The 18,442-nt window shown below is 38.8% G+C and overlaps 1 protein-coding gene across 22 annotated transcripts in view; it reads left to right on the top strand.

Moving 5' to 3' along the window:
* Positions 1-18,442, top strand: part of LOC140477357 (cAMP-regulated phosphoprotein 21-like) — a 448,868-nt gene that overhangs the window by 313,571 nt on the left and 116,855 nt on the right. For all 22 annotated transcript variants that reach the window (XM_072571088.1, XM_072571084.1, XM_072571087.1 and 19 more), the window contains one exon: positions 7,141-7,230. In XM_072571088.1, coding sequence (XP_072427189.1) covers positions 7,141-7,230 — 90 coding nt within the window. The remainder of the gene's footprint in view (positions 1-7,140; positions 7,231-18,442) is intronic.

The following is an 18,442-nucleotide window of genomic DNA, read 5'->3' as shown; positions in this document are numbered from 1 at the left end:
GTCATGATGAATATTGTTCCTTGTGTCTGTAACTGAAATCTTCCTTCTTTATAAATGGAGAACATGGTACATTACATGTAAATATACTTAATTTGCCATTTGGGCACTCTAATGTCATTATATCCTGCAGTCTGTGCCTGATTACAATTACTATGCATGTATAGATGGAGACATCGTGTGAGTTAATTATATGAATTTTGTGCAACTTTGCATGAATTCTGCACTCTCCTCCAACTTTCACTGAGGTAATATCTTTAGTGGTTCTCTATTCAGATGTAGTATACATTTTGCACCCAGTTTTAATGTGAATTCTGTAGATATTTTAATCAGTATGTCCAGACATGTAATGACATAGGTGGAGTAGATGAAACAAACATGGGCCTCTTGGCTCAGAGGTAGGTTCACTACTTCTGCACCACCAGCACTTTCTATCTGATTTTAGCAGATATTTTCTATTCAATCCGTTCAGAGATGATATTACACACCTCTGGTCAGTGGTGTCAAGGTAGAAAACCAGGCAGGTAACAACTAACCATGCACTCTTCCCTGGGAATCTATGTAATCATTGTTTTAAAGCACCACTACACAAACAACTTTTTAGCCCTTTATTCCTTATTCCTTCCCTCAGAAATTTGACTATAGAGAGACTATGAGATGGCAAACAATGAGGGAGATCAAGAATTTATTTAGGTTACTCGAAGTAAGAGCCAGCATTTGACAAAATGAGCTGAATAGCATCTCTCTTTGATGTTAATACCTATAGCTTTGTTGTATAGAATTCACTACAGAATAGATGCAGCAAATGAATTATTTTATTTTACTGCAGTAAAGCACTGATTTCATTCATCGTTTCTGCCTGAGTAACAGCGCAAATGCTTTATAATAAAAGCAATACAAAACATTGCACCTTGAAAATATAGTGGGAATAAAATTATGTTTATTAGTACCAAAAGATTAGGTTTGACACATGAGAATACAATTGACTAAGACTTTACTTCCATCTTTTATGGGAAATGCGTTAATAATCATATTTTTCATAGAATCAATTGGCTGTGAATGAAGCATGTGACATTTTTGTGGATGCTTTAGTGAAGTACAAATACACAAGGAACTGCCCAGTCATTATGAAGCTATAATAATGTTCCACTTGCACTTTTCTTATATCTAAATTTCAAGTAACCAATGTAAAGTTGAGTTGTCCAGATATGGAGTTCCTATACCTCCACTTCAGTGAAAATGATTCTTAATTAAAGATCCTCCGATCTTCATTAAAGAGGTCTTGTAAAATCAGTTTTTTCAATTTGAATATTAGACTTACCAGTGTAAATCACCAGGCTCTTGCTTCCTGGCATTTATGAATACTCCAATCATTAGGCATTACTCCAATATTAATAGCTATAAAATCTATCAACTGGACTGCAATTTCTTTCTGAATATATGGATTAACACACAAATCCTAAGTAAGGTTTCTACAGTCAAATAATGAAAAACTCTTTTTTGATGCCTGCATTGTATTTCTCAGTCATTCCTAAGAAAATATTTACTTTTTGTATACCCAATTGTGGTCTGAAATATTCATAGTTATAGAGTCTTACAGCACCGAGACAGGCCCTTTGGCCCAAACTGGTCCATGCCGAACAAAATGTCCATCCACACGAACCCCATTTCCCTGCCCAAGGCCCATATCCTTCTAAACCTTTCCTATTCATGTATTTGTCCAAATGCCTTTTAAATCTTGTTAATATACCCGCCTCAACCTCTTCTGCTGGTAGTTCACTCCATATGTGTGCTACCCTCTGTATAAAAAAAGTTGCCCCTCAGGTTCCCTTTTATTATTTCCCCTCTAACCTTAAATTGATGCCCGCTAGACCTCTATTCCCCAACCGTGGAAAAAGACTGAGTGCATTCGCCCTATCCAAGCATCTCATGATCTTATACACTTCTATAAGATCCCTCTCAGTCTCCTACACTTGAAAGAAAAAAGTCCTAGCTTGTCCAACCTCTCCCTATTACTCAGACCCTTGAGTCCTGGTAACATCCTTGTAAATTTCATGGCTTCTTTCCAGTTTAATAACATCCTTCCTATAGTAAAGTGACCAAAACTGAACACAAACTCCAAGTGGGGCCTCACCAACATCCTGTACCACTGCAACACAACTTCCCAACTTCTTTACTCAGTGCCCTGACTGATGAAGGCCAGCGTGCTAAAAGCCTTCTTCACTGCTCTGTCTACCTGTGACTCCACTTTCAGAGAAGTATGCACCTGTTCCTTAAGGCCCTACCATTCATCATGAAGCTCTACCTTGATATGACTTTCCAAAATGCAAGAGCTCACCCTTATCTACATTAAACTTTATTTGCCATTTCTGAGCCCACTTCCCTTGCTAATCAAGGTTCTGTTGCAATTTCTGACAACATTCCTCACTATCCACAATACCGTTGATTTTAGTGTCATCTGCAAACTTACTAATCATGCCTTGTACATTCTCACCCAAATCAGTTTTATTGATAACAAATAACAATGAGCCCAGCACTGATCCTGAAGCACTCCACTAGTCACATGGCCTTCACTATTGACATCACACATTAGAACATCTACTTTAATCCCAGTTTTAACAAATGATTTCGTACTTGAGGTTTTATATTTAAACTTTTATAATATGGATATAAATAATTTGTATTTTGCAGAACTGTTACATGTCTCAAATGGTATAATTTATGTTTCTTTTAGCTTAGCCAGACAAAATACTATCTGTTTAAAACAAACTTCAGGCGACTCAATGTTTTTTGAGAGGCATCCATCATTTAGGGGAGAAGTGAAGGGGCAATTTTTCACAATTGGCTGGTGGTTGTTTGGAATGCATTGCCAGTGGAGGTGGTGGAAGCAGGTATGTTAGCAACCTTTAAGAAGTATCTTGATAGACACATTAACGCGAGGCGAACAGAGGGATAGGAACTGCACATAGGTAACAGGTCTAAATATGAAGTAGGAATCAGCGCAGGCTTGGTGGGCTGAAGGATCTGTTCCCGTACTGTGTTGTATTGTATTGTGTGTGTTGATAGTGGGGCTCTATGTTATCTGAAAAAATCCATCTCAAAAAGGACCATCTAGCTTTTGTAGTTAACTTTGTGTCATTCAGATATTAATGTAGAAAGGCTGCCAATTGAATGAGCAGGTAAAAATAGTGTGTTTTATTGCAGAACCATCAATGGTGTGTCACATTTGAAATTACACTCTTCAATATTGTATCCATTAGGGAGATACCAAAAGTTTTTTTTTCTCAGATAGCCGGGAAACTGCTGTTCATATTTTGTCTTTTTGAATGGGAGAATTGACAAAAAAGACAATAAAGATAAACAGTTTCTTTAGTCTGGAGTGTCAAAGCTTGTTTTCCGAATTGTACATGGGATTTTGTACATGCTATCTCTAGTTTCCGGCTTGCAAATCTACTTCCAAGTTGATTCAGTAAAAGGGGAGCCATTCAGTACTAATAAACTGTTAAGCAGAACTCCGTTCACAGAATCTGTTTGGATTTAGCAAGACTTTGGATTATTATTATATTTCAGAACAGCTTAAATGTTAGTGACATACTGTACTGTCAGTTATTGTCTATACTCATTTCCTTCTGCATAATTATACTCTTGTACATAACACCAGCTATTAGCTTTAGCTTGAACAATATGATTTGACAACATGACATTTTCCCCTTTCAGAATGGACAGGAGAGCATGGGACAAGCTGCAAAATCTCTAATGCAAATTGCAGAGTACTTGGGTAATTGTTACTGTTGAAATCCCATTCATGTTAGACATGAAAAAGCAAGTTTCCTTTCATAGTAGGCATTAGTCTACTTGTGGGAATTGCCTATTTGTCACAAGCCCAAGCTAAAATATCAGGAGAAAAGCCAAATTTCACCACACACATTTCTAGAAAATGAATCTGAATTGTGTAGATTGTTGTTACATTATAATATTCTTATTTTGTTGTACTTCATATAGTTTATGTGTACCTGTTCAAAATTTGACACATCTGCTGATCAGCTAAAATTGAAGTTTTCAAAATAAATTTGATTATACAAAATATGAAATTTATGAGAAAAATGCATGCTAAAAAATCTGCCCAAGCATATAGAATAATGTTACATGTGAATCCATGTTTGAGCATCGCTTACTAAATAATCCCAAGTGAATTAAGAAAATGCACTATACATGAACTTAAAATTATCAGTTGGGCTCACAATGTGGGTCACTTTCACTTCTGCAAGTTATATTTATTAATTAAGCAACCTTTTCATCTGCTGAAGAAAGAATATATCAAGGCTTTGCCACTTCTTCAATTTATAAAAAGTTTGGAGGCAACTATTTGCTGATGCTTTTCCCATTGCAATGTCGGATTGGCTTACCTTTTTGGAACTTCAACAAAAGCATGGGGTTTAAATGTTCTGTGGTACATTCTTCAGGGCAACACATCAACAGTCAAAGTTGATTTGTCAACCCATCAATAGCTTTTCTTTCTCAGGCAGTATAAATATTGTTCACTTTGTAATTTGGTTTTACTGTATCTGTTTTGCTGAGTACAAGGTCAAACACTTCTACAGAATGTCTCTTTTCTCAGTTGCTGTCTTTTTGATCATACACCTCTTTCCCATTTCCACCTCTCTTTCTACACAGTTCTGAAAAAATAGCTTGTATATTGTGGTTTGAACAATACTGAATCTGATCTCATCTAGAACTAGCAAAAAGTATAATGCAGAATGTCAATTAATTGATCACATCAATGCTGTCTCTTTGCTCGAGATGCTGAAAACTAAAATCAAAACTCTGTCTTTTTAGCCCAAAATCCTGTATTTTACTCAGCTTCAAACATTTTCTGAACAATATTTTGGTGTCTGTCTCAGCTACCTTTTGCAGTCATTCTTCTAATCTCTCTCAATGGTAAATTTAAATTGATTATCCTTTGTCAATACCCTAACTAGAGGAAATGATATTTCCCTACTCAAATTTTAGGATGGGCACAAAGATCAGTATTTGCTTAAAAATGAATGAAAATTTAATTTCTCCTTTAAATCAATTTTGGTTATCTGCTTTTACAGTTGTGTTGTCCTAAACCTAAATCACTGAAAACTCATGACAATTTACCATTGAATGCTAATTTGGAAAGTGTCAGGTAGTTTCTCACAATTACTTGAAACAAAATAAATTGTTCACCTCTTAACACAGATCTTGGGGCCTGTCACTCTTTTTTATATTCAACTAGTGTTGAAGTTTTGCTTATCTGAATAAAAAACATGTATACAACAAATTTTATCTGCAGGAAATTCCAAGATTAGAGCCCACACAGTATTTGATTTCATTATTTTGGCATGTGTTTCTTCATTTAAACTTTTTTTAGAAAGAAAAACCCTTCCATTTGAATTATTTGGTCCTATTACTGAATTGGAAATATGATGCGGTAACCTTGTTTTATTGGAGACTCATGACGCACCATTAGTTTGTTATGATGTTCTCAAAGCTTTAGTGAGATGCTTTATTCAAGAAATGTCAAATACAGGTTAAAAAAACTTTACAGTTTATTTCATGGCAACTTTCTTTTAGGTTCATAGGAATAGGAGTAGCCTAGTTGGCCTGTCAATCCTGCCCAGCCATTCATTGCAATCTTAGCTGATCTACCACTTCAATATCTCCTATACATGACTTCTTCATAACATAATACACCATTGGTAATCAGAAATCTATCAATCTCCAACGTAACCATTCTCAAAGATTAAGCCTCCACATTCCTTTGATGCAGAGAAAGATTTACACCACTCTGAGAAAAACAATTTAGTCTAATCTCAGACCTAAGTGGAATTCCCCTTGCTTTAAAATTGTGCTCCTTGGTTTTGAATTCCTCAAACAAGGGAAATCTCTAACCTACATCTACCCTATCTATTCTTTGAAGCTTGAGAGAGTATCGGCTCAGTTTACCCAATCTCTCTTCACAGCATAGGCCCACCATTACAGCGCAAGACTGCTGAACCTTCATTGCACTCCCTTTATGCAATATCTTACCTGAGATAAGGAGACCAAAACTGCACACACTACTCCAAATGAAGTCTATCCAAGCTTCCATGTGAGGGTAGCAAGACTTCTACTCCTGGACTCAATTCCTCTTGAAATAAAGGCTAATATTCCATTATCCTTTCTAATAGCTTGCTGCACCTGCCTTTAATCTTCGTTAACTTATCAGCAAGATTTCCCAAGTCCCATTGTACATCTATAGTTTCCAACCACTTACCGTCAAAGAAATATTCTGCATATTTATTTCTCCTACCAAGGTAGGTAACCTCATTTTTACACATGAAATTCCATCTGTCATTGTCTTTGACCATTCACTACACCTGATCCAATCCTGCTGAAGCTGCTGTACATCTTCTTTGAAGCATACATTCTTGCTGAACTTTGTATAATCTATGAAATTGGAAATCATGCATTTGGTTCTCAATTTCAAACCATTGTTAAATATTGTGAACAGCTGGGACCCAACTATTGATCCTTGTGGTACTATACTAATCACAGCCTACCAATGTCAGAATTACCTATTTTTCCTGTTCTCTGTGCTCTGACTTAGCCAAACATGAATCCATGCCAGTACCATTAACTCCTATCGCACATCTTTTAATCTTTCGAAGCAGCCTCTTGTTGGTGACCTTCACAAAAAGTATTCAGCAATCTGAAGCATACAATTTCCATTGACTCGCCTTTATCGATTTTGTAATATCTTCAAAATACACCAAGTATGTTAATCATCATTTTGCATTCACAAGTCCAAGCTGACTATGCCCAGTCGGATCATTATCAATCATGTGTCTATTTATCTCATCATTTGTACCAGATTGATCAGCTCCCCACACTGATATCAGGCTAACAGGTCTGTAATTTCCTGGGTTCTCTCTCCTTCACTTCTTAGATAGTGGGGTGACATATGCGACCTTAAATATACAGGAATCATTTCCAGAATCTGTAGAACTTTGCAAGATATCAACTATCTCTATAACCACCTCCTGTTGCACGTGCCTTTTAAGTCATTGTTAAGTAATTGATGGTGTTCCTCAACTATTTCCTACCACTGTGAGACTTTGTTTTCTTTGTGCCTTTCAGTCAGGAGCCAAAGGTAAACTGGTGAGGAGTCTTGCCGTTTGTGAAGAGTCTAACCTGCCTCTACCAACAGAACCCACTCCAGAGGATCAGGTATGGCTTCGATGATACTACAGCAGATTCAGTTCTCATTGTAATGCATGTAGTTCATAGAACTCTGTGTTGCTGGTTTTTAACTGTGCTACTTCCCATCCAAGAGTTTGTTTTTCTATACTTGTTGTTCTTGTAATTTTAAAATGAGTTTTTTCTTTTGCTTATTCCATTCTTTGATTAATAATGTAGATTTTTTTCCTTCGAATACTGATCATTATTACCCAAGGTCTTTTCAGTGTTTCTTTGTACACAGTCTATGGTGCACATTCTTGTTTGGCTCCTAGCTATTATGGAAAAAGGCTTCAGTGTCTGACTTGCATGAAAGCAAAGGCAAATTGGGAACAAGTAAGAAATCTGCTTAAGGTAAAAGAGAGATCAAAGAGGAAGAGACACGTAACTGCAGTTTATTTTATCTTCAAACTGACTGTAGAATAGTTAGAATCAAAGAATATTTTCCCAGGGTGGTGGTCAAATGGTGATTTCAAACTGAGGAAGGTTGAGAACTGCAGCTTTTTTGCCACATGCTATGAAGGAAAGCAATGAGACCAATGTTAGTGTGCTTTACAACTGCTGTGGCTGAAGAGCTCAGTGGCAAATTCAATCACAAGTATTGGATTAGATTTTTGATCCTTAGAGGAGATGACATCAGATTCGGAACAGGGTGCAAAACCAGAAAAAAGGTATGGGTGTATAAACTCACCAGTGCAGCCCTATGCCCCATTGATGTGTGAACAGATACTGGGTTCAGTTCCTGCTTCGGGCAAATGTCTGTATGGAGTTTGCACATTCTCCCCGTGTCTGCGTGGGTTTCCTCCGGGTGCTCCGGTTTCCTCCCACAGTCCAAAGATGTGCAGGTTAGGTGAATTGGCTATGCTGAATTGCCCATAAGTGTTAGGTGCATTCGTCAGGAGTGAATGTAGGGGAATGGGTCTGGTTGGGTTGCTGTTTGGAGGGTCTTGTTTGTGGACTTGTTGGGCTGAAGGGCCTGTTTCCACACTGTAGGGAATCTAATCTTATCTACTCAGAGAGAGGAATGAACAGACAAGAAGACCAGTGGCACTGAATGTGCATAGGTATTGAATGACTCTGCCTCTACTAGCCCTACTTGTGTGTTCCCAACCAGTTCCCTGGCAATTATTCGGCCTGCTTATTAAAGTTATGTCACACATCACATGCTTACGTAATTTGTGGTCAGGACCTTAATGCATTGTATTAAGATCCAAGATCTGAAATTTTGCTCTCTGGATCTGTGTAAGCAGTCTAAGGTCCAAATCTTGGCTAAAAATGTCAGTCTGTTGATTGGAAAATATGTATTAAAATAAATTTTGTATTAAGTATTCTGCTTGATAAATCTTAGCATTCTTTGGATCATCTTTCTCCTGTGTTTTTTTTTCTATTCTTTTAATTACTGTGGGAAGAGAAGTTTGTGTAAATATTTCATTTCCATCATCTGTTACAGAGCTGGTTAACAGCTGTACTTTAAATTGCTGTGGTTTGATTCCACAACAAGTTGTGATATTCAGTTTGGCGTGCCAGACCAAACATATGTCAGAACTAAAATTCAATGCTGTTCTTCTCTGAGCACACTTTCTCTAATGCGAATGCAGCAAACTCCACTGAAAGATTAAGCAAAGAACTGTGGATGCTGGAGATCTGAACCAAAAACTGAAATTGCTGAAGAAACACAGTAGATCTGACAGCATCTGTGGGGAGAAAACAGAGTTAATGTTGCAAGTCTGATGATTCTTCACCAGACTGTCCAACCTTAGCCATGTCTAAACAATTCTGATGAAGTGACACCATACTCAAAACATTAACATTGCTGCCAGATCTGTTGAGTTTCTCCAACAATTTTTGTCTTTGTCCCATTAAGAGATTGATTAATCTAAAGTTATTTCCATTTTTATTTTCACAATCTAATGTGAAAAGCCAAACACCCTTCAAAAGCTGCCTCAAACAAAATCCTATAACACAGGATTAATCTCTATTGTTCTCCCATCTAAATTGCCCAGTTCTGGATTTGTGGGGTGTATTTCTAGCATAGTTTGTAGTTTAATAGGTTAAAATTGGACACTCTCAAACAGCTAAAGGGAAATGTCGGAAAGAGCCAGAAATCTGAATAGAAAATGGACTTCCTGATGGAAGATATCTTACCCTGGTATATGCTCTCTCAAATTCAATCTCTTCTGATTTTGCAATAAAAAGTGGAAATCAAAGAGGAAAAGTGTATACTTATGAATGACCTGAACTGAACAATTCTATAATTTCTTAGTCTTTTGTTTTTCTAATGTGTGAATCTCATTTACCAACTGTCCGAGAAATAAGGAATGTTTAAAGACGTGAAAATTCGTCAACATCTAGAGATTTTGGAAAGAAAGGCAGCTAAGGTTTGGGCAACACATTAAGTTGTAACTGCTAGAAGTCCAATGAATCAATATCATATTGACATGAAGAAGAAGCAACAGACAGTCTCACTCAGTAAAATTAGGGACTTCACAAAAGGTTTTGGTCCTAGGTTTCGAAATGTAATTCCTCGATGCATTCCAAAGATGAGAATTGGGAAAGTGACTATCCATCTTATTTCCTAAAATCATATTGGGAAAACCAAAGGGACATCATTTTTATTGCAAATTTCACATACTTTACATGACAACTGGAACATCACCATATCTCAAAAGTTAAATTTATAAATTGTTCCTGTTGAGAACCTCTTTGGAATGAGATACCACTAGTTGATATTGACACAACAGCCATTCATACTGGAAGCAACAAGACCAGTGACCATTCTGTCCAGTCTCATCTCTTGAGGATGAAGAAAAACAGTGATGAATTTACCACTCAAGTAGGACTGCAAACCTTGATGATGGGAATTGTTCATGGGACTACCGCAAGTTGCAGTTCAAAGCATAGCCACATTGCTTTCCAACATTTCCATTTGTTGGCTGACTTTGCTAAAATTATATGTATATTTTCAAACATGCTTTATTTTCAGGACAGTTAGAAAGTGAATTTCATACTTTAGTAAACCAAACATCCAAAAGAAAATATGAATGAAAGTTGCAATTGTATACATTTTTGCCTCTGATTTATTTTTATTTCACAACAACATGAAAAGAGCTTGAATACTACAGAGCTTAACTTAGCAACTTAATTGTAAAGGCTGATGTAGTTTACTGATAAATAGAGAGAATCTGTTAAGGAAGCAAAATGAGATGCACTCTGTGCTTTATGCTCATAATTAGTGGAAGAATTAACCTTATTGTATTTCATCCCTTTGATAATATTTTACTTACTTTTGAACATTTAAAAATAATTAGTTGTCTACTACAGAACTTGAGTATTGGTGAAAGAAACACATTATATCAAAACTTATTGTCTTGTGCCCATCTGGACAATTTAGAAGAATACCAATTCAAAAAGAAAACAAGCACTTTTGCTATCAAAGAGGAAAGAGCTGTTTGGTTCACATGTTGATTCGGATAAGTAGAATTATTGCCATGGACAATACACCAATTTATGATGATTGGTAGTTTACTGCCCCTTGTCTTTTTTCAGCAATATGAAAATAATTAATGAGAAACTCTTGGGAAATCTTTTTCGCATAGAAACTGAAAATGCAGAGCTCCAGGCATTAATACTTTGTAAGCTAAAGCTCTCTGTGCTGTGGTTTTATCCTTTTGTATGTTTACTTGTAATCATATTGCAAATCTGATTCCTCATTAGTCACTCTATTTTCTTCAAAAAAAAGTGAGAAATGTTGTTGTATTCCATTTGTGCATTTGTAAGTTGTGATACTGTTTTGTAATATAAATTGGTGCATTCTACCAGAACTCAGTTTTGGATTCATCTGATCAATTTGTTTAGGTTACTTATCAAAACTGGGAAACTGCAGTAATTGTGTCTGTGAAGTTATCATTTTATTGATGTTCAATGTTTTAGTTTCACCTTTAATAAAAGATAGGCTCTCTATAAATGGTGATATCTTAGAAGCTAGAAGAATGTTTATTCAATAGTTAAAATGCTTTTAGATTTTGAAGTTTGGCAATTGGCTTCCTCTTTAGAAATGTTGTATTGTTGCTGAAGGACGTAAGAATGAGCATGTCATCATTTGCTTTAAAAGAATGGGATCTTAAAACTTGATGACCCTTTGTATTATCAACAAAAGTAAAACAAAGAATGTTATAAACACTCCTACGTCAGTGTTCAATGTCATCTTCAAAATAATTCCATTCTTCCTTCTATAAAATCTTTAAGTCCAATCCTGGCAGGAACATTCAGACTCAGCCCTTAAATAGATTGTTTCAAAGGTTGGGTAACCTTACTTAACAGCACATCTCTATTCCTATAACTCTGTTCTCAGTTCTTCAAGCATGGGTTTTTTCATGAAATACATTACATCCAAATAACTTTTCTCCAACTACCCATTTTCTCAGCGTAACATCCAAATAATTCTCTTTGCAAATGCAGTCTCTTGAATATTTTAATCACTCACTTCTTCCTACCCCACTTCCACACAAACAGTTGTAAGTAAGCACGTTAACCCTTCTTAATTTAAAGACTGGCTCTGATGTTTCTTCTTTTCAAATTTTATAATTTTGTCATAAGTTAAATGAGAGTTCTACAGGTTCACATTCTCCCCTGGCTATGATAACTCAAAGATATAGTGACCCAGGAAAATTATGAATTTCTTCACTGCTAATGAATTGAACCAAACCTTTGTGTTGAGCCTTAGATTTTGAAAATGGTCATAATTTCCCCCTTGGATTGAGCTACTTTCCAAACCAGTTCTGAACCATGATGTCAACACTTATATTAGTTTTGAGCACCACTTATTCTTGTTTTATGTACATTGTACAATAAAATCCATGAAGAATCTTCAGTTGAATTGACCTTATACAATTATCTCTTACATCAATATTTGGGTGCTAAAAATATATTCAACCACATTTTATGCCTAATTACATCTACCTTGGAATTGGTCTGCCAAATTTTGCACTGTTCCCTGCTGAATATTTTCTGAATTTTAGCTGGTTATCGTTTGATTGTTGCCAAATGGGTTGACACAAGTTTCTGCAATGTAAAAAATAAGTCTCTCAGTTGTAACAGTTTGCAGCATTGTTTGTAAGAATCTGCTGAATGCAGCCTATTGAAGTGACTCAAGACTTTAAAATTATCATCTCTTTTTATTTGAAAATGGTACGTAAAAACCTGCATTTTTTTAATCATCATGCCAACTTTCCTAGGTGATATTGCAGTGCACTTTGATACATGTCTGGGAAGACATGACAAGATTTGCAAGTAATATTTTATGATGATGGAGAGCCTGGGAGAAGTTCAAAATCTTTGTATACATCTGTTAAATGTACCAGAGTTTAGACTAGAGTGGTGGAGGAAAAGCACAGCAGGTCAGACAGCATCTAAGGAGCAGGAAAATTGACTCTTTGGACAAAAGCCCTTCATCAGGAATGGAAAGCCCTCCATTCCTGATGCAGGGCTTTTGCCTGAAGCGTCGATTTTCCTGCTCGTCGGATGCTGCCTGACCTGCTGTGCTTTTCCAGCACCACTCTAATCTAAACTCTGGTTTCCAGCATCTGCAATCCACACTTTTGCCCTGTTAAATGTACCAGTTTTAGTTTTGCTTTGGTTGTTCAGTTTTCAATGTTCAGCTACTTAATGCTTTGAACTTTGACAAAACTAAATCTTTAATGGATATATTCAGAATTTCAGCAAAATCTATGTTTTAAGATTGATGTCAGTTTTGATTAGATGTATTCACTGACTTTAGCCTCACAGGAGGTGAAATTCAACTTCAGGAGTAGTGCAAAATAACAAGTAGCAGAGCAACCACAGAATTTACAACTTACCAGATCTCATTTGCCAGAGAAGCATATTCTATTTTTTCTTGGTTTTGAAGTCAAAGTTATCCCCATAATCACAAAATGATGGGATACTTTAACCACGTGGCAACAATATCTGCTGACGTCTATGATTGAGCACGGCATTTTGCTGCAATGCCTCTACAGTGTTGTCCGGTTGGATACAACTGCTGTCAAGTGATTCCATTCATATCGATTTAATCATAGCCAGAGAATCAGCTGCAAAGGTTTGTCTTCCTGTTCCAGCAACCTTACCTCTTTTGTCACCCAAGTACCTACCATTGGGATCTCCAATTTCTCATTTTCATGCTGTACTTTGACAACACCATGCAATGGCTCAGCATTGGCTTTCCCATATGTGCAGATGGTGTCCAGTGCTACCACACCATCAGCTCTCTTGACCCCTCTACTGTTGCTAAATTATTATCAGAGGCTAATCTGACATACAATGAGTAGAGGTTTCCTTCAACTAACTAGTATGGAAGACTAAATCTGGTCCCCACTCCAAATTCCAATCCCTAGTTACTGATTCTATTCCCCATTTTATTCCATAACAGTTGAGTATTTAATCAGTCTGTTCACAATGTTCATGTCACACTTGCTCTTGAGTTGAGCTTTTCTCCTTACATTCATGATACCACTAAGACTGTTTATTTCCACCTCCATAACATCATTAAAGATCTCCCATTTCTCAGTTCATTTGCTGCTGAAACATCTCTCTCTCCCACCTCCCAACCACCACCAAGTAGAACCTTTCATTTCCTCGAAACACACTGTTTCAGACTCTTGGCAGATCTTTCATGTTCTTTCTCTGTAAACTTGATGTCATCCAAACCTAGGTGGTCTGTGTTTTAACTCACAATAAGTCCCATTTCCTATCATCCCAGGTTTGCTGAGCTACATTGGGACATCCAATCCCTCAACACCTCCATCCACCATGACCAGGGCCTCCAAGCCCTCCGTTTCTTCCTCTCCTGACGTCCCCAACAGTAGCCTTCCACCGACAGTCTCATTCGTTTGGCTGAACTGGTCCTCACCCTTAACAATTTCTCCTTCGAATCCTGCCACTTCTTCCAGACCAAAGGGGTAGCCATGGGCACCTGTATGGGCCCCCAGCTATGCCTGTCTCTTTGTTGGCTACGTAGAATAGTCCATCTTCCATAGTTACACAGGGACCACTCCCCACCTCTTCCTCCGCTACATTGATGACTGCATTGGTGCCACCTCATGCTCCCACGAGGTGGTTGAGCAATTCATCAACTTCACTAACACATTCCACCCTGACCGTAAATTCACTTGGACCATCTCTGACACCTCTCTCCCCTTCCTGGACCTCTCCATCTCCATTAATGACGACAGACTTGACACTGACATTTTTTACAAACCCACCGACTCCCACAGCTACCTGGATTACACCTCTTCCCACCCTACCTCCTGCAAAAATGCCATTCCGTATTCCCAATTCTTCCGCCTCCGCCGTATCTGCTCCCAGGAGGACCAGTTCCACCACAGAACACACCAGATGGCCTCCTTCTTTAGAGACCGCAATTTCCCTTCCCACGTGGTTAAAGATGCCCTCCAATGCATCTCATCGACATCCTGCCCCTCTGCCCTCAAATCCCACCCCTCCAACCGTAACAAGGACAGAACCCTCCTGGGGTTCACCTTCCACCCTACCAACCACCACATAAACCACATCATCCGACGACATTTCTGCCACCTCCAAACAGATCCCACCACCAGGGATATATTTCTCTCCCCACGCATTTCCGCTTTCTGCAAAGACCGTTCCCTCGTGACTACCTGGTCAGGTCCACGCCCCCCAACAACCCACCCTCCCTTCCTGGCACCCTCCCCTGCCACCGCAGGAATTGCAAAACCTGCGTCCACACCTCCTCCCTCACCTCCATCCAAGGTTCCAAAGGAGCCTTCCACATCCATCAAAGTTGCATCTGCACATCCACCAATATCATTCATTGTATCCGTTGCTCCCGATGCGGTCTCCTCTACATTGGGGAGACTGGATGCCTCCTAGTAGAGCGCTTTAGGGAACATTTCGGGGACACCTGCACCAACCAACTACACCGCCCTGTGGCCCAACATTTCAACTCCCCTCCCACTCTGCCAAGGACATGCAGGTCCTCGGCCTCCTCCACCACTGCTCCCTCACTACCCGATGCCTGGAGGAAGAACGCCTCATCTTCCACCTCGGAACACTTCAACCCCAGGGCATTAATGTGGATTTCACCAGTTTCCTCATTTCCCCTTCCCCCATCTCATCCCAGCTCCAAACTTCCAGCTCAGCGCCATCCTCATGACCTGTCCTACCTGCCAATCTTCCTTTCCACCTATCCACTCCATCCTCCCCTATGACCTATCACCTTCATCCCCACCCCCATTCACCCATTGTACTCTTTGCTACCTTCCCACACCCTCTTCTCTGACCTATCACTTCCCTCCCCACCCCCATTCACCTATTGTACTCTATGCTACTTTCTCCCCACCCCTACCCCCACCCACCCCCCCCGCCCCATTTATCTCTCCACTCTGCAGGCTCCCTGTCTCTATTCCTGATGAAGGGCTTTTGCCCGAAACATTGATTTTCCTGTTCCTCGGATGCTGCCTGACCTGCTGTGCTGTTCCAGCACCACTCTAATCTAGACTCTGGTTTCCAGCATGTGCAGTCCTTGTTTTTACTGACATTAGTATCCAGCCAAACAACAGTTAGATTTTTAAGTTCTTGCCTTTATTCTTGCATCCCCTCCATGACCCTCACCTTCAATCTACCCTTCATATTGCTGTTCTATCTCCTTTATCCCCACACTGTGTGAAATATCTACATTCCTCTAATTCAGGCCCCTTCATTATCTCCAGCTTAATTGTTTCACCATTGGTTGCTGTGTCATTAATTACCTAGGCTGTAAGCTCATGAATTTCCTTCTCCCACTTCCCCACCTCGTTGCCTCTCTTAAGTCATTTCTTAAAACCTACCTATTTGATTAGACTGTTGGTCATTTGACCTAATATCTCCTTTTGTGGATTGAAGTGATACTTTGTTTTTTAATGCTCCCGTGAAGTGCCTTAAAATGTCTCATTACGTCAGAAGCTGTCTACAAATATCAGTTGTTGTAGCTGCATCTAGCTCAGACTTGTGATGAGTCCATGGACTTATGCTTCAGAGCCTCAACAATTGATGACTTAAGACTTACATTATTAACCACAATCTCTACAGATCTAAATGAGAAAATCCAACAATAATCATTTATGTCCTTTTACTGAAGATCGAACAGTGATGATAGGGGGCTAAGTAAGAGAGGCAAGAATGTAATGCAGAGTGTCCTTGTTGTTTTATGTCTATCTGACTTTTACAATACTGCTATCTTTATGTGTCAGAATTTGGAGCAGTCTCTGAATGTCTATGATGCCCCTGCTTATTTATGCCTCATCTTTACATATTACACCTTAACTATACAACCCTCCCATAGCATTCTTTTTATTCAGGGGATGTGGATTTTGCTGGCTGGGCCAACATTCATTGCCCATCCCTAATTGCTTTTGACAAGATAGTGGTGCACTGCTTTCTTTAACTGCTTCAGTCCATTTGGTTTAGGTACACCCATAATGCTGTTAGGGAGGTAGTCCCAGGATTTAGACCCAGAAACAGTGAAGGATATATTTTCAAGTCACAGTGATAAGTGGCTTGAAGAGGATGTTACAGATGATGGTGGTTGCATTTATCTGCTACCATTGACCTTCGAGATGGTAGTGGTCCTGGGTCTGAAAGATGCTGTCTAGGAACCTTTAGTGAATTCTGCAGTGTGTCTAAGAGAGTGCACACTGCTGTTACTGAGTGCCGGTCGAGGAGAGAGTAACTGTTTGTGGATACGATTTTGAACTAGCGGCCGGATTTGTCCTTGATGGTGTCAAGCTCCTTGAGTGTTGTTGGAGCTGCACTTGTTCAAACAGCTGCAGGGTATTATATTGCACTCCTGACTTGTGCCTCATATAGGGTGGACAGGCTTTGGGAGAGTCAGGAGATGAATAGCCTCTGCAGGGTTCCTAGCCTTTATATGGCTAGTTTGGTTCAGAATCTGGCAAATAGTCGGTCCCCGAAATATGCAGTAATGCAGTAATGACAATGCCATTGAATATCAAGCATGATGATTAGATTTCTTTTCTTGTTGGAGATGGTCAATGCCTAGCATTTGTGTGGCACAAATGTTACTAGCCTTCAGTTCTCTGCCTCTCTACAAACTGAGGCTGTCCTATGCAGGACCCCTTGCTTATATTTTTAAACTTGGTGGGGTTTGGATTCTTCCTGTAGACTGGCCAAAGGCCCAATTGACACCAGTATTAAAAAGGCTTGTAACTCAGAAGCAGGAAATTATATTCCTACTACTTTGAATTTGGCAAGCTGCTTGAATAAATCACTAGACGTGAGTCATAGAATCATTTTGGCACAGCAAGAGGCCATTCGATCCATCAAGCCAGTGTGAGTTCTCTAAAAAAAAATCCAGTCAGTGACATTTCCTACTACTTCCACATAGGATTATAAGTTTATCTTCCTCAAGACCCCATCCAATTTCTTTTTGAAATAATTTATCTTCTCCACTTCTACCAGCCTTCCCAGCATCTTTTGCTCAAAACATTAAATCTCTTGCCCATAGTCCTTCCACCATCTGCTAATGACTACAGATTTGTTCTTGTCTACCGTGTCTGACTCTGTCATAATCTTATACATCTCTATCCAGTTTCTCCTCAACTTCCAGGAGAAAGCCTTTGGAGACTCCTTGGTGAGTCAAAAATCTGTCTATCTCCATCTTAAGACTATTCAGTGACTCTGTGTCCAGCATTCTGTGAGAAAGAGTTCTAAAGACTCATAACTCTATGGGACAAAAAAAAATCTCTTTGCTCTGTCTTAAGAGGAAGAGCTTTTTTATTAATTGTCGGCCCTGGTCCTAGTCTCTCCCAGAAGGGACATCCTTTCAGCATCCCAGTTATTTGTCAAGTCCCTCAGGATCTTTTATATTTCAATGAGATCATCTCTTATTCTTCTAAACTCTGATCAGTGCACAATGCAAGTGCAGCCTGGCCAGTCTTTCATCTGTGATAACACCACCCCTCTCCATTCTCCAGCACCACCAGGTGCTTATTAGTTGATTAAACATTCCCTAAATTGCTTCTGAGCTCACATTTCTTAAATACTGAGACAAAGACTATATGTAGTATTCCAGATATGGTTTCTCCAGTAACCTGCACGATTGTTGCAGAACATTTGTATTCCATTCCGCATGCAATAAACAACAATGTTCCATTTGCTTACCAAATCACTTATT

The sequence above is a fragment of the Chiloscyllium punctatum genome, chromosome 5 (genome assembly GCF_047496795.1).
Source record: "Chiloscyllium punctatum isolate Juve2018m chromosome 5, sChiPun1.3, whole genome shotgun sequence".
NCBI classification, from domain to species: domain Eukaryota; kingdom Metazoa; phylum Chordata; class Chondrichthyes; order Orectolobiformes; family Hemiscylliidae; genus Chiloscyllium; species Chiloscyllium punctatum.
Note: the sequence above shows the minus strand (reverse complement) of the source record. Positions and strands in the feature narration are given on the sequence as shown.